This window comes from Gopherus flavomarginatus, chromosome 6 (assembly GCF_025201925.1).
Source record: "Gopherus flavomarginatus isolate rGopFla2 chromosome 6, rGopFla2.mat.asm, whole genome shotgun sequence".
NCBI lineage: Eukaryota > Metazoa > Chordata > Testudines > Testudinidae > Gopherus > Gopherus flavomarginatus.
In genome coordinates this window covers 25468976-25486046 of record NC_066622.1, presented here as the reverse complement: position 1 = coordinate 25486046, position 17071 = coordinate 25468976, and the positions used below count along the sequence as shown (strand labels likewise).

The 17071-nt window shown below is 42.2% G+C and overlaps 1 protein-coding gene across 4 annotated transcripts in view; it reads right to left on the bottom strand.

Annotated features, from left to right (window-relative positions):
- DNAH12 (dynein axonemal heavy chain 12) overlaps window positions 1-17071 on the bottom strand; it is a 159719-nt gene that overhangs the window by 21379 nt on the left and 121269 nt on the right. For all 4 annotated transcript variants that reach the window (XM_050958412.1, XM_050958411.1, XM_050958410.1 and 1 more), the window contains 6 exons: window positions 15257-15449; window positions 13867-14059; window positions 9308-9480; window positions 6483-6623; window positions 5206-5364; window positions 3910-4054 (listed from right to left, as the gene is read on the bottom strand). In XM_050958412.1, the coding sequence (XP_050814369.1) occupies window positions 3910-4054; window positions 5206-5364; window positions 6483-6623; window positions 9308-9480; window positions 13867-14059; window positions 15257-15449 (1004 nt within the window). The remainder of the gene's footprint in view (window positions 1-3909; window positions 4055-5205; window positions 5365-6482; window positions 6624-9307; window positions 9481-13866; window positions 14060-15256; window positions 15450-17071) is intronic.

Below are 17071 nucleotides of genomic sequence, written 5' to 3'. Positions count from 1 at the left end.
ATCAGTGATTTGTAAATGCCAGTTCAATTTTTATATTTGTTTTTTATGTTTTTAATCTTTACACCTTTAGTACCTTAAACTGGAGTGTGTTTTAATTTGTGCAGAAGAAATATCAAATGCATTGTACAAATAGATTACAAAATTTAAAACTTGATTTCTAATTACTGAGTAACTTAACAGGAAAAGAAAACACATTGCCATTGGAAAAAGGTGATAACATTTGTCTTTACAGGAAATATACCGTCAGGTGTCTCAGAGCTGATAGGAAACAAACAAAAGGAAGTATTTCTTCACACAATACACAGTCAACCTGTAAAAGCAGCAAAGAGTCCTGTGGCACCTTACAGACTAATAGACGTATTGGAGCATGAGCTTTCGTGGGTGAATACCCATTTTGTCATGCATCCGACGAAGTGGGTATTCACCCACGAAAGCTCATGCTCCAATACCTCTGTTAGTCTATAAGGTGCCACAGGACTCTTTGCTGCTTTTACAGATCCAGATTAACATGGCTACCCCTCGGATACTAGTCAACCTGTGGAACACATTGCTGGGGATTTTGTGAATGCCAAAACCTTGATAGCTCCATTGCCCCCATCATCACACAGCAATAAATGGATTTAGCCTAGGAGGCAGGGAAGTATTAGCCCCATTTGGAAGGCGTTATCTAGGGCACCCAGAGGTGATGTGACTTTCCCAAGGCTAAGCAGGGAGTCTATGGTAGAGCAGAGAATCAAACCCAGAACATCTGAGCCCCAAGCCTGTGCCTTAACCACTAGGCAACCCTTCCTACACTGAGGAGGGGAAACCTCCTTTGCCACTTTGAGTGAGTGGGTTGGGGCAGGTGCTAGACAGAGCTACCAGGAGGTGGGGAGCAGGGGCGGGCCCTCGGGAGAGGGGACAGAGCCAGGGTGGGGCACCCACCAGCAAAACCAAAAGTCAGTGCCTATGCACACATATCATAAGAATGGTCCTTGGAGAATAAACAAGATACCTCCTTAATATGTTTGGAGACTGATTAAGAATTTCTTAGTGATAATTTCCTTTATGCTAGCAGTGGATCCCACAATTCTAGCTGTCTGGTCTGTTTTCCTTTCTTAGCAGTTCACAGAGGCAGATCAGCTTTTTGGTATTGCATGGTCTGGCCATGCCTTCTCTGCTCCTGTTTTCTACCATATTACTTATTCCCAAGATTTAAAACTTGCATAACTTTGCTAACACATATTCCAAAGATATTAACTATGTACATTAGATGAAGGAATATGGCCTTATGGCAATGATTCCACTCAATATTTGACACTTGACTCATAAGTCACTCAGGATGACTAGAATTGTGCGACACACAGTTAACAGAAAGTAAATTATTGGTAAAAAAAACTTTCCTTTCTGTGGCTCAGCATCTCCCACAATTCTGGATGGCTGGGAAATAGCAAGCAGCTAACAGATGTAGAGAGGATTATGAAACAAAAGTACAGTAGGAAAGAAGTATTCCCCTTTTTGTTAGCTTGCTCAAAAGTCTATATTATTTCTGTACCACCACTGCGGCACCTTCCTACCAAAGGAGGTTTTTGTAGAAGATAGAAAGTCCATCTTGCAGTGCTTAATGAAGGTGTTAGCTGTAGACCAAGGGGCTACTTTGCAAATTTCCAAAATGGATGCACTTGCTCGTTCTGCACATGAGGTGACTAAGGACCTTTAGGGTGTGCCTCGATCCCTTCTAGGACAGGAAAAAATGGTTACTTACCTTTCTGTAACTGTTGTTCTTCGAGATGTGTTGCTCATATCTATTCCAGTTAGGTGTGTGCGCATGCTGCGTGCACGGATGTCGGAAACTTTTTCCCCTAGCAGCTACCTGTCAGGCCGGCTGGGGAGCCCCCTGAAGTGGTGCCGATATGGCGTTCTGTATAAGACCCTGCCGGCCCGACCCCCCTTCAGTTCCTTCTTAACGCCCGTGACGGTTGTTGGAACAGTGGTCTCTTGGTTTCCTAAGTGCTCCACTAATCCCTAGCTTATCTCATTCGTTGTTAGTTAATCGTTTAATAGTGTTTTTTCTCTGTAGTGTTAAGCATAGTTAATCGTTGAGGGTGCACACACGTAATTGGAATTGATATGAGCAATCACTTGAAGAAGAACCTCTGATGATCTGTAGGCTTTCAAAATAAATAGTCTAAAACATCTAGTGATGGAGGACTTAGAACCTTTGAGTCCCTGGTATTTTGGGTGGAAGGGCATGAATAGAGAGCCCAGTCTTTTCATGGATTCTGTACATTTGAGATAGATTTTCAATGCTTTTCTGACATCTAAGGTGTGTCATGCCTTTTCAGTTGGATGTTGTGGTTTTGGACAGAATGAAGGAAGCATAACCTCTTGGGAAGTGTGGAAGGAGGAATATTCCTTAGGAGGACGGATTCTGTTGTCCTGAGCACCACCTGGTCCTCATGGAACACACAATAAGGCTACTGTATAGATAAGGCTGCCCGCTCCGACACTCACCTGGTGGATGCGACAGCTACTAGGAAACAAGTCTTAATGGATAAATAAGAGGCTGACACAGAAGTCAAAGGCTCAAAGGGATGGCTTTTCAGGAAGAATGGCCTGACTACTGATATGGCTAATCAGACTGCTTGAAGGAATCTAGTTACCTGTGGGATGTCTGCCAGGGACCCCAAGGATCCTGCAAACAGCATGCTACTGAGGGTGGACACCTGATGTATAATGGTACTGGAGAAAGTCCAAAATGGATGCAATTCCTAGTTTTCTGAAATTGTCATTGTGTTCTTGACACCAGTTGTTGAATCTGGACCAGAAGGAAGAGCCCATTTTTAGTGTCAATACTCTCCTAGACAGAAGCAAGGCCTTAATGACAAGGCAGGAGCAAATGGAGCAGGGCAGGAGTAAGATCTGCCATAGTAGTTGGCTAAGATCTGCCGCATTACACAACTTCCTGGTGTCCCCTTAAGTAGTGTGCCTGGAGCAATCAGGATGCCATGAGCACTGCCAATCAGGCCCTCTGTGGGCAGCATATCCTGTGGTGCTTGGGCCCACAAAGCTCATAATCTGCAAATGCTGCTTTACCACCGATGTTTACGGTCGATTATGGAGTAGCAGACCGAGGTTCTAGACCCATGGATCCTCACAAGGCCATTTTTGAGAAAGGGGGTTGAGAGTAGGAGATTGAGCCAGAGCTCACCACAGCATCCCTGGGCAAAGAGCATTCATGTCCAGGGTGGTGTTGCTTTCCTGGATCCACAGCTGGCATCACTAACGGTCAGGAAGAAAAGGCTTGAGGCAAGCCTCCTTAGCCATCTGCATCCTTTTTTAAAAGAACTGACAGATAGAACATTTCCAGGTATGCACCCTTCCCCAAGACAAAAAAAAGCTCATGTGACTGTCTTTAAGCAATGTATCTGCTTCACATGAAGAGCTGGGAAACTTCAGTTCAGTCATGACTAACTCATGGTACCATGAAAATATTTTCATCAAATGAAGAAAAAATAACTAAAATAGTATTTGCAAGTGGGCAAAACTATATTATGTACATTAAATCCAACCTAATCCTAAAACTATATGCCTAAAAACTATACCTAAAAAGATTTGGTGATTGCACCAAGACATGGACTCTACCAAGGTTTCATAGCCATAGGCACTAAAAAGGAACTGAGGGGCAGTTGGGCCCACTCCATCCTTTATGCCGTGGGTACAGGAGCACAAGAACACTCAGAGTGCATGAGCAACTCCAAAACGTACTGGTAGCCAAAATATATGGCTTTGAAGGGCATGGGGCATATGAGTACCAGGAGTGGCATACATATGGGCAAGCACTCAAAGAACATAGTTGTAATAATAATTATCAAAGTGTACTACATGCCAAGTAATTGTCTATAAACAAATGTTTTCATGTCCTTTTACCTTGTCTGATCTTAGGCACCGAAGAATGATCATCTTTTGTAGTTCATTCAATGTTTTATCCCATGGTTTTGGTAAAGGAACATTGTGTGGCTCTTTGCTGTCATAGATTTTACGCCACTCACTTGCATTTTCAGAAATATGACTCCTAGAAGAAAAAGTACTGTCTGTTATTGTAAAGGCTTAGAGTTTAGGTTTTCGTTAATTCATTTCATTAAAGAAAGAAAAATGAAGTATTGTCATATGCAGTACAATTAATAAAATCTATTCAACATGCATTATCCCCCTCTCAACCAATAAAAAATTGTATATTATTATACAACTTCTTATCTGACTTCTGCGCTGGGAAGTGGGAGGGGCCATCTGTATGGCTTTGGTCTCCAGTGGATCCCCCAAAGTCTGCTTGAATCTCAGGAGATTCATGGGTTCTGGGAGGTGAACTCCCTATTTTTTCTATATTTGTGTGTGACAAACGCCACTACCCAACAGAAGAATTCAAAGGAAATTCAATAAAAAAGAATCTTGTGGAATTTTCCTCCCCTGGCAAACCCTGCCATAGGTTATCTCATGAGTGGGGGACAGACTGGTTCTCACATTAGACCAGTTTCCCACCTCTTCCACACAGAAAAAAAACTTACATTTAAAGGAAGGAGAACTCCAAACAACTGGTTGTGTTATCAGAGAATGAGGTTTGCTCCTTCAAGAAATGATCTGTAGTGCCCACTCCCAAACACCACAGATGCCCTGGGATCCGCAGCAGACTCATGTGGAAGGCTTGTGCCTTTGCACTGGCTCTAAAATCCTAAAGTGAAATCCTGACCCTATTGTAATCAATGGCAAAACTCCCATTGACTTCAGTGAGGCCATGATTTTATCCTGGTGTCTCCACCCTTAAACCTGCAACAGAGTTCTGTTATTAGGGACTCCACCTGGCCACAGCTGCCTCCTTTTCAAAGTAAGATTCTTCCACCAGGAAGAGACTTCACTGGGAAACTAATACAATTCTCTCCAGAAAGACAAATTCTTTATCTGGGAATTGATTGGATTCATTCTGACAATTAGGTGAATAAAACATGAAACAACCTTCTAATTAATTAACCCCCTGAGCAACTTCCCTACAATGTGTGACAAAGAGGGACTCACTTCTGAAGCTGAGGCACAATTTATGTTGTACAGGTATCAATATCACATTGATATTCAGGCATGGTCTGAAAAAGTCTCAGATATATTGCTTAAATGTATGCAATATACTTCAGTCAATGTAGTTTTTTGTAATTTCACAATGGATTTTTACTGTACCTCAGTCCTCTAAAAGCTGAGAAATCACTTGCACGACATAGTTCATCCCAGCTCTTATCTTGTAGCCAAGATGGATCTGGATTCTTGTACTTGTTCTTGAGACCCACTCCTCCAGTTAACAGGAACATAAATTCCTGTTGTTCTATCTCTTTCCTATCCCTAAATTCAGAAGAATGCCAAAACAGCTTGTAAGCAATACACAGTTATATTAAAAATGCATTTTGACATAGTATAAAGCAAAAGCTGTTTTAAATAAATTATGTTCCATTTTTATTTTGCAGCATTCATATTGCAGTAGCATCTGAGGTCTCAGGGCCTCATTGTACTAGGCAATTTTCAAACATTATAAGGAGAAATGATAAATTAAGGGTAAGGGAAGAAAGATACAATCAAATGTATATAATTCACTTATTTTTACTTATAAAAGGTCTTAGCTACTGCTATCTGTGTCCCAGCCAAATCATCAATCATTGGCTGATTTCCTGTAAGTGTAAGTGTCATGGCAAAGATGGATCTTGAGGAAGAATGCAAAGGAGGAGATGGTTGTGGCCTTACAAATCAGCTCAAGAAGGGCCTCCCATGGATAAGGCAGTGTGGATATGATGCATAAGATGTTAGCATTCACTATAAATTCATATGGTTTACAGTTAAGCAATATAAATTAATATGGTCGGTGAGCCTGATTATTAAAAAATGTATGCACATATTAACTGATTATGATGTTTCCAAGAAGCCATGTGTGCCTTCCTTTCTTCCCTCAATGCACACAGACACAAACGACATTGTGCATAAGCAGCAGCACAGCCAGACAGCCAGAGTGAAGAGTCTAGATCGCACAGTGGAAGGAAAAGCAGAGACAGAGGAGAGATGGAAAAAAGAAAGGCTCCTCAAGAAAGGGGGAGTGATATGCCCCACAAAACTGCCAGAAAAACAGATTTTTCGCTTGGAGAATTTTTCCTTAAACCTTATTTTTAAAATGATGGCAACTGTTCACATTGTATTATTATTAGATAACATCATCCACCCCTTCGAAGAGTACCATAAAGACATAAAAGGAAAAAATTAATAAGACATTTGGAGGTCTCATCTTTCCACCCAAATCACTGACGAAATCATTGATTTCAATGGGAGCAAAAGCACTCACATTTCACGACTAGGCATTAAAGACTAAGTTATCATCATATGTACGCAAGTATTCTATTATTTGTAAATACTTTCAATCTAAGAAAAACCATTGTCTTGCATTATGAGATGCTAGAAAAAAAGATGAAACTTACATGAGAAGATTGCAGCAAAGTAAAAAGGAAAACAGCAGCTTATCCTTCTCAAACAATGAGCGACATACATTGCAATATAGGTTGTATGTGAAGTGGTCGTTTAGGTATCGAAGACGCTTCTCCAAAATTTTGGATTTGTTACTAAAAAAGAACATTTGTACACATATTGAGTCAGGCAACTAAATAAGAAATCCAAAGCTTTTTGAAAGGGTTGGCAGGATATTGGTTAGGACTGGAATTTTCAAAAGCACTTAATGGAGTTAGGCAACCAACTGCATCCAAAGGGAGTTGGGCAGCTAGCTCCCTTAGGCTCCTTTGAATAACCCAGCCTAAACGATTAATTGTAATCTCTGTTGTACTCAGGTGGTGGAACTCTCACCACTCATTATGGGTTCTGTTCAGGGGTGAAAGTAACTTATACAACTTACTGGTACTGCCGGAGTCCTGAGGGGGGCGTGGCCTCTCCTGGAAGAGGTGTGGCCTCTCAAGATTTAAAGGCTCTGGGGAACCAGCTGTGGCTGGGAGACCCAGAGCCTTTAAATCAACCACTGGCTCCCAGCTGCAGAGGTGGCTGGGAGTCCCCTGGGGCTCAGGGACAAATTAAAGGGCCCGGGGCTCTGGCAGCCAGGGGCAACCCTAAGCTTTGCAGGGCTGAGGCAGGGATTTAAAGGGCTCAGAGCAACTGCTGCTGAGGGAAGCCTGGAGCCCTTTAAATCCCCGCCCCAGCCCAGCTGCCGGAGCTGCGGCCGGGATTTAAAGGGCTCTGGGCTGCCCGCCGCTGCTGGCAGCCCAGAGCCCTTTCAATCCCCGCCGTGGAAGTTGATGCAGTTCAGCACGGCATACTGGCTCTTGCCGGTACGCCGCACTGGACCGGCTTACTTTCACCTCTGACTGTATGTATGTGTATGTGTATGAATGTGTCACAAACAATGCAGCTGCAGACTGCCACCAACCAGCAGCGACCCCAGCAACCGGCCCCTGTGGGTTGCTGCCTGCAGAGAGCCAGCAGGTGCCACTGGGCTGGGTCTGCCAAGGAGTAAGTAACCAAGGCAAAAACCACAGCCAGCCAGCAAGCAAGGGAGGGAGCCTGGGGGCGGGGGGGGCAGGGCGGGTAGGGCGTCAGGGGAGAATGAAGGACAACTGGAATAGCCTTCAAGAAATATACAAGATATTTAGAGAAAGTTTTGTCAATTTCAGCCTCTGCACTCTGCAGGCAGGACAAAACAAAAAAAAAAGAGATCTGAGATTGCACTCGATGTCCTAAGGACATTTCAGGTGTTTAAATCAATATATAAAGAGGGCAGATTGGAATGAAAACTACTATTTCTTTCAAAGCAGGCACAATAATTTCCCTGAATATTCAGTTTTCCCCTCCAATCCCTTTGTGGTTTTGTCTATGGGGGCTATTTGCTTTCCCTGTGAATCTTTAGTTGCTTTAGCAAAATTGCTTTGCCCAAAATAAACCCTAATCATCATGACACATCTTTCCACCATCTTCTCCATGTTTTTTGTGTTGTTTTTTTTAAACAGTAACATTTCAAAGAGGATCTGCAAGCAGTTTGGACATCACAACCATGATCCTCCGCTGGGGAAGGAATGGGATAGATTTGAACTTGGAAATGGTTCCTCATTTTGATTGTGTTTAGGAGATACCCTCATCTCGGGGGCAGAAAAGAACTGGTCTTGTCATGGTCACACACACTCAACAACAACTGGGAGTGAAATTAACAAGGATGCCAGAAACGGCTCCTAACTCTGGGCACTGAACTGCACAGGGAACAGTTGAGTTTAAACTGTTCTTTTGCAGGCAGCAGCAGCAGGCATCTCAGCCAGTGTCCCTACTGCAAGCTAGAGCCTAGAGGAGAACCCCTGCTGGGAATGGTGGGGGGGGGGGGGGTTGAGGAATGCAGAGCCTTGTCTGCAGCCTGGCTGGAGGACGGGGACGGAGAAGCCGAGAAACCAATGTGACAGTGAGTTTTCCCCTTCCACCTGCTATTATCAGCTCTGGATTTAAGCTGTGCAGCCAAATGCTTGTATTTGCTGTGTATATTAGTATTGGACAGATCCCCTCACCCCAGGGGGGAGAAAAGGACTGCCCCTGCCATGGTCAAACACACCCTCCTCTTGGCCCCCTCCCCGCAGCTACTGTGAGTGAAATTAACAAGGATGCCAGAAACCTAGCCCTGGGGGCTGAACCATCAGGGAACAGCTGAGTTTAAACTATTCTCATGCAGGGAGCAGGCTTCTCTCTCCTGCCCTCAGTCAGTCTCCTTTTCTTACCGGTCCTCTGTACCGGCCCGTACCAGCTTACTTTTGCCTCTGGTTCTGTTTCAACACCAGATTTGGAATCCTCTACAAATAACACTGCAGCAGATTACTATACGGAATACTATTCTTTGTATGACATATTAAGAAGAGTGGTGGTGGTGGGAGAACTGTCCACTTGGAAGTTAACAATCACATTGCTTCTCTTAATAAAAGATGTTTTGTGTTTAGAGAGTCTGTGTTTAAAAAGGGCAGAGTCAGTGGCTGATGGTTCCTCACCACAACTTGGACCTCCTATCTGACCTGCATATTAAGGGAGCTGAGCCCATCCTAGCTGCACTGTGGGCAACCAGTTCAGAGACTTATTGTTTCTATAAAACTGCAGAGGCAAAAATACAGATGCTGATATTTGCTGGACCAAATTTGAAACACGAAAATTAGAGATAATTTCTAAAAACTTGGGCCTCAGTGAGACAAAACAGAAGTGGGAGGCCTAATTTAGTGAGGTAAATGCTTTAAATGGAGGGAACTGTTGATCAGAAGAGAAATAAAGTACTTACCTGTCATGAATAGAGTTGATATAGAGATTAACAAACCAACTGAGAGAGTACTGGTACATGGGGTCGATGTTAGCTAGGTCTGCAATACTAAAGAAGAGCACCGATGAATGCTTTGCAATTGGTCTATAGCCTTCTCGAGATTCTGCTATTTTTATTTCTGTTTTCTCAGCAACCTAAACAAAATGACAAACATTGTAAAAGATTTTCTCTTCATATTTTTCTTTCTACATAAAGAATTTATTAGTATATACTATCATTAAAAATAAATATATATGACACTTTATAAGCACAGAGTAAGACACCTTCCATGCTCCAAAATACTTATAGTCTCAGGCCTAACCCTCAAATGAGCCCTGGGTGGGTGCACTCTCACAAAGACCACTTGACTTCACAATCTTCCCCACACAGCTCATTGCAGTACTGGGGCCTAAGGTAGTCAAGACCAAGACAAAACCAGGCAAAACCATTCAGGCTTGTTCCTCTGCATCAGGTGTGTCACACTTCACCATTAATGTCTGGAAATATGACTGGATTTCAAATTGCTCATGTATAATCAAACATTCCAACAGACGATATTTAACAATATATTTGCCTTTTATAAAATATATTATATGAAATTAAATAACTTAGAATATAGCTAACATAAAGAGAGAAGGATTGTTTCTTACTTGTAAGTCTATATTATAGTATTAATGTAGCTAGGTGCTAACAAATGGAATTTAAGGACAGTAACAGTTAAAACACAGAATCACTGATATTTTATTGCTGTAAGGTCTTTGATAATTCAAAGATGTTTAGTCACCACCAATGCATACTTAACTCTCATTGGTATCAAAGAGAATTATGTACACATATGGAAGGGAAGTTATTTTTCATATATATGTCACCAAAACAAAGTTTACAGATACCTGTAAATCTGTCAGCTTTTTGAAAATACCCCATTTATCTATTATGTATTTCTTAAGCACATCACAAGGATGAATTCCAACGCAGCAAAAAACATTAATGTTACTGAAAAATGGAGAGTATAGTCTAAAGATTGGAATGATTTTTGCTCCATTTTCTTATATTTCTATTTGCTCCCTGCACATATTTGGATAGGTCTGTTCAAGTATAATGAAAAAGTTTAGGTAACTGAGGCCTTGGCTACACTGGCGCTTTACAGCGCTGCAACTTTCTCGCTCAGGGGTGTGAAAAAAACACTCCCCTGAGCGCTGCAAGATACAGCGCTGTAAAGCGCCAGTGTAAACAGTGCCGCAGCTAAACCCCATCAGGTTGTGGAGTACCTGCAGCGCTGGGAGAGCTCTCTCCCAGCGCTGGCGCTGCGACCACACTCGCACTTCAAAGCGCTGCCGCGGCAGCGCTTTGAAGTTTCAAGTGTAGCCATACCCTGAGTGAAATATTGTAGGAAATGTATTAGTAGGTCACCATGCAAGGAAATATACCTTGCGTCTTAAACATAAAATATGGAATTTATTAGGTTCCTTCTGAAAGCAACTGTTACTGATTATCCAAACCTTCTCTCCTATATGAGCTTTAGTGAGAATTCTGTCACTCTCTTTAGAGCTTTGCCACTCTACCTTTCCTTATGAAAAAATTTAGTCCTTCAGAGAGCACTACTGGATTTATGTTAACAGGCTGGCCTAGAAGTGCCACACTGTATGCCACTAAAGCAAGGTAACTGCATGATAATTTAGTGCTTACTTGCACTGTTTAGACAGATACCACAAGCTTAACTTGGCTCTATAAGCAGACAGTCTTTATGCCACGGAAGAGGAAATCACTCTCTGATATAAATAGAGCACTTGCCTTAGCAATTTTTACAGACTCCACGTTTTACAATGAACTGCCAGTGTGAAAGGTGAAGACACCAGCAACTGGGGTGGAAACATGTAATTTCTCAGGACAGGAAGAAATCTTCACTACTGTCACTTGCGTAATGTACACCCTATTTCTTGCTTAGGAATATGAACCTGTACAAGTACTAAGTAAAATCTACTAACTGTGCAAAACCCTCCTTTCATAAAAAAGATTAAAACACATTGAGCCACAAATATCATATCAAATTGACATTACAGATCTTACAAAAAAAAAGAGCAAGGAAATTCAGACTTGAGGACAAATCATCATCTGTAACCTCACATCTGCATGAAACATGAGTGCTTCAGAACACAGAGCGTTTTAGAAGATTGTTTTCAGATACATCTACATTACTTTAGAACAATAGGGCTCTAAAGGATGACTGTGAACCAGATCGTTCTCCCCAGTTTCTAATGCTTCTAAGGGTATGTCTACACTACGAAATTAGGTCAATTTAATATAAGTCAATCTGTTAGAAATCGATTTGATACAGTTGATTGTGTGTGTCCCCACTTAAGGCCATTAAGTCGGCGGAGTGTGTCCACGATACCAAGGCTAGAGTCGACTTTCAGAGCATTGCACTGTGGTAGCTATCCCACAGTTTTGGAATGCTGGGTTGAGCTCCCAGTGCCTGATGGGGCAAAAACATTGTCGCGGGTGGTTCTGGGTACATGTCGTCAGCAACCACTCCCTCCTGCCCCGTGAAAGCAATGGCAAAAAATCATTTCTCGTCTTTTTTCCTGGGTTACCCGTGCAGACGACATACCACAGCAAGCATGGAGCCCACTCAGCTCACTGTCACCGTACGTCTCCTGGGTGGTGCTGGCGGACGCAGTACTGCAGTGCTACACAGCAGCAGCTCCGTGCCTTTGCAAGTTAGCAAAGATGGTGAGCAGCTATATTGTACAGCGGCTGCTGTCTCCTGGTTGTTCCTAGCTGGCCTTGGTGAGGGCGGTCGGAGGCTCCTGGGCAGACATGGGTGCTCCTGGCCAGCCTCAGTGAGGTCGGTTGGGGGCACCTGGACATAAATGGGAATGACTCCAGGTCATTCCCTTCTCTAAGTTTCATCTAATGGAGATTTAGTCCTTCCGTTTTTTGCCATTGCTTCCATGGGGGGGGGGGGTGATGACATGTACCCAGAAACACCTACGACAATGTTTTGGCCCCATCAGGCAATGGGAGCTCAACCCAGAATTCCAATTGGCAGCGGAGACTGCGGGAACAGTACAGTAAGCCAACCCTGTAAGCCATGTCGTCAGTTGCCCCTCCCTCAGTGAGAGCAATGGTTGAGAAATGTTATGCGCCTTTTTTCCACGCAGACGCCATACCATGGCAAGTATGGAGCCTGCTCAGATTGCTGTGGCAGTTATGAGCACTGTAAACACCATGTGCATTATCCTGCAGTGTATGCAGCACCAGAAACTTCAAAAGCAGGCAAGGAGGTGACGGCACTGCAGTGACGAGAGTGATGAGGACATGGACATAGACTTCTCTCAAAGCACGGGCCCCGGCAATTTGGCCATCCTGGTGACACTGGGGCAGGCTCATGCCATGGAACGCCGATTCCGGGCCCGGGAAACAAGCACAGACTGGTGGGACCACATAGTGTTGCGGGTCTCGGATGATTTCCAGTGGCTGCAAAACTTTCGCATGCATTAGGGCAGGGCCGGCTTTAGGCACTGTGGGGCCCGATTCAAAGGAGATGTCGCCACTGACAGTGCCGGAACTTCAGTGGCAGCTCATTCAGCTGCCGGTGCCTTCAGCGGCATTTGAGTTGAGAGTGCTGTCCAGAGCGGTCACAATGGAGCACTCTGGGATAGCTCCCGGAGGCCAATACAATGAAATTGTGTCCACACTACCCCAAATTCACAGTGGACCCTCCCAAAAATGTAGTTCAAGAGCAGTGGACAATAAGAAGGTATTGCAGCATGTTACCTTCTTCCCAGAAGGTCTTATTTCAGGATATCTGCAAATGTAGAGGCCAAACCCTCTGCCATTTTCCTAGCATGGTACACTGCCCACTAACAAGATAATTCACAGAAAACTCATATAACGGGCAGTCAAAATGTTTCTTGTCCCATATGCAGGTTTTCCATTTGGGGGACAATCTGGTCCGCTATGCTTACCCATATATAACATTTCCCACCTTCAGTGTACCACAAAAATTTTAATTAATCCACCCAGTCTTCTCTGTGATGTCCTAAAGGTAAATATTATTATTCGCATTTTACATGTGGGAAAATTAACACACAGACAGGTTAACTGACTCACATGAGGTCATGCAATGAGTCAGAGGCATTGACAGTATTAGAAGTTGGAGTTTCTGTCTCCTAGTTCCATGTCTGCTGCTAAACCATTACTGACTTCCTTAAAAGACTGGCTTTGGTTCATTTAAAAATTAGACCCTTACAACTACGTTAATAGAGGAACAAATCCTGAAGGTCTTATCTCTTACTCAATCCTTATTCAGGCACAACTGCCTTTGAAGATGGATGTTTTGCCTAAGTAAGGACTGATATAACTACGAACAAGGATTTCAGCGTTTGCTCAACAGTTTTTCTTTTTCTTATAAATTGATCTTTTCCATTCATAAGCATAGAATTTTGCTTCTAATTCACAGTCTTCCAGGCAGCCAGCAAGCTTTTAGGTTGTGTACACAATAACCACTGAATTTGAAAACAAAATCTAACATTCCTTACCTGTTGTTTCTTGGTGATCTCATTAGACATTATTTTAGCAGAGTCCAAGATCATGATAGCACTTTCATCTTCCAGAATGTTCCCTTCAGAAGACTGTAAGGTTTCTAAAATTCTCTTCTCAATTTCCTTTAGTTGTTTTTTATTGGCTGCAGACTGAAGGATGAGAGCATTCCTCTCCTCTTCTAATTCTGGTCTAAAAACCAAAACATACACCCAAAGTTTACTTTTATGTTACTATTGTTACATATTCAGATACCTGCATGTAGTTAATCCATATTTGTAAAATCTACATTTAACTAAAGTAGATCACCTTGTTCATGTTATATGATCATGTAATATTAGTGTCACAGAAACCTTACCTCTTGATTTTAGTAGGTTTGTGTCAGGATCTTAGCATTCCATTAATGCAGTTTTTACCACTGAGCTATACAGTTATACTGGAACTACATTAGCACCAGTCCTCTCTATTCTCTCAATTTTATCAAGACACTAAGACCAACACTTTAAACCTGGGTGCCTAAAGTTAAGTTCTTAGGGGTTAAATTCTGTGCTTACACCCAGAGCTTTCCTACTTACATCAATAGGGTTGTACAGAATTTGGCCCCTAAATCTTTGACTTGATTCAGAGCTCAGCTCCTGAAAATCAGGCCACTTACTTAGGTGCATACATATGGACTTAGGTGCAAAACTTTAGGTTGCAGTAGTTTTATGTTTGAAAATGTTCGCCTAAAATTTTATATCAAGACTTCTGAAAATGTCAGTTAATCCTAATTTTTAATTACTATACATGTAACTCTTGTTTTGGGGTAAATATTATTCAGCTGATGTACTATATGAGTTTGTGATGCAGAACTTGCATTACATGCATTATGATTTTTTTAGCAAGTGAAACTAGTATATTTGAGTGGGCAGTTCTGTGTTTGTCTGAATGATCAGAAATCCAGGAAATCCAATTAAATGTGTCTCTATTTTGAATTTGAATTAGACAAGAACTAGAAACAGTTTCAGAGTCACAATGTTCTTCCTTCATAGAAAAGTAAAAATGCAGTCTAATAATCCAATATCCATATTTGCATGTGCAAAATCAATGGGCTAAATAGCCAGGAAGCTGTATCAGAAAACAAATAACCATGGTTGCTCAGTGACAATGTTAAATAGCAAAACACTTTTCCAATATCTCAGATGACTCACAGATACTATAGTGATGGACCCCGTAGAAATATCTTAAATAAGACAGCGAGAATACTCGTATTGTTTATAGTTGTTATGAAAAAGACATTTAGAATAATTAACAATTGCCCCGTTTTATTATGAACATTTCTCTTAATTGCTCCCAAAGTCTCTTGTTTAGAATATTTCATTTGCCTATTTGCAATAAACAAACACATACCTCTCTTTTGCAACAACAATACCTAGTAGCTGGTCTTCAAGTCCCTCTGGTGTTATCATAAAGTTGAGTAAAGAAACTTTTGTAGCCAGTTCAGGCATATAATGTGGATTTCTTAGTTTTGTTGTAATAAAAAATTTGAAATCACTGCAATACTCAATAATTGTCTCACCAAGCCGGATGCAGTCCATGCCCCCTAAAGTTCAGAAGACAAACATTTGTGCGTGTGATGCTGTTCTTTGTTAATAAATGTGTACTGGTTTTCACCATAAATAGATTACAGTGCTGTGTTGTTATAAAGAGACTGATTCTGAGTTGTAACCCTCTCATGCGTGTACACTGTCTCCTTGAGGACAGCTTACTTGGCAATTACTGTGAGTATCCAGTGACAGGGGCTGGATGATACAGAGGAAAGTTCTTCAAAGGGTGTTTGGGGATTGGCGTGCACCTATAATTAACCTGCAAATCAAAATAGGACTGGCAGAGTCCTGAGAAGAATATGAGTGGCTGAAAGGCTGGCAGTGTAGAAAGGCTGACACCCAGATACCACAAGATAAATTCCCTCACACTAGAAGCAAGATGGTAACAAAGTGACCCACAATCTGGGGCATCTCAAGAAAACATCACAATAGAAGTTATGTTTGTTCACTTTAATTATTTATGCAAAAATATTACTTTTGTGATCAAGTAAAAGCAAAAGTCTTGTTAAGAGCAAATCAAGTAACCTCAAATAGTAATAGCTGGAAACAAGGTGAGTCCTGGCCCCATATAAGTCAACGTTATAAATACCACTGACTTCAGTGGAGCCAGGACTTCATCCATAGTAGGTAAAAAATAATTGAGTGGGTCACACATTTCTGGCCTCCCTTTACTTTGTACATATACAACTGGAAAAGGTACAGGTTTTGTGTGGCTGCTTTTAAATTTCATATTCTTGTTTCACAGTAGCTCAAGCCAATTCATGTATTAAAACAAGACATCAAGAACCATACACAGCATATCAAGTAAGCAATAATCTTATTTGACCTTAACCCAAATTCTCCTGTTTTTTGCTACCACCTGTCAAGCTTTGTATAATTTAAGATGGTAAAATTTCCCTGGAAGTTCTTTTATTTGTCCGTAAAGTGTCACACACACCTGTGCCCTGTACAAATATTTACAACATATATGTGCCACCAGCGTCTGCTGCAACAAGCACATATGGGGCAGGTTGTCCGTGGCTCAAACTTTAGAGACATAGGAGATTGCTACAGCCCTATTCCCCTTCCAGTCTGATCAGCTCTCTCTAAAAGAGCAGAAGATCTTCAGGGACAGACCATCCATTTCCTAGCTTCCACTCAAATAGAGTGGGGATCTTTAAAGGGTGGACATACAACCCACACATCTTCCTCTTATCCATGGGAAGGCTGCTCACAGACTGACTCCTACACCTCCAAATATTAGACTGTCCTCAGAGGAGGACTTATAGAGCTCTATTGGCAGGAGTTTCCTGCATAGGAAGGCTCTGCATCCTTATCTCCAACAGCAGGTATCTTAGGAGAGAAACCAATTCACAGCCATCTGCTCTCTGTAGTAGCGGACTGAGTTGAGCCCTGGTGTTGCCTATTTTGAATACGGTTCCAATAATTAATGCGCACAGCACACCGTGCAGTTCTAAAACCCTAGCGTGTGTGAGATTTGGGATTTCCCAGATCCACTGTAGTTAGAACTGGTCAAAAAAATCAGACTTTTTCTACCATGACAAAATTCACTCACTCACTCACTCATGCCCGTCACCCCAGTCGGGGTATGGGCGGCCAACAACAGATCTCCAGAGTC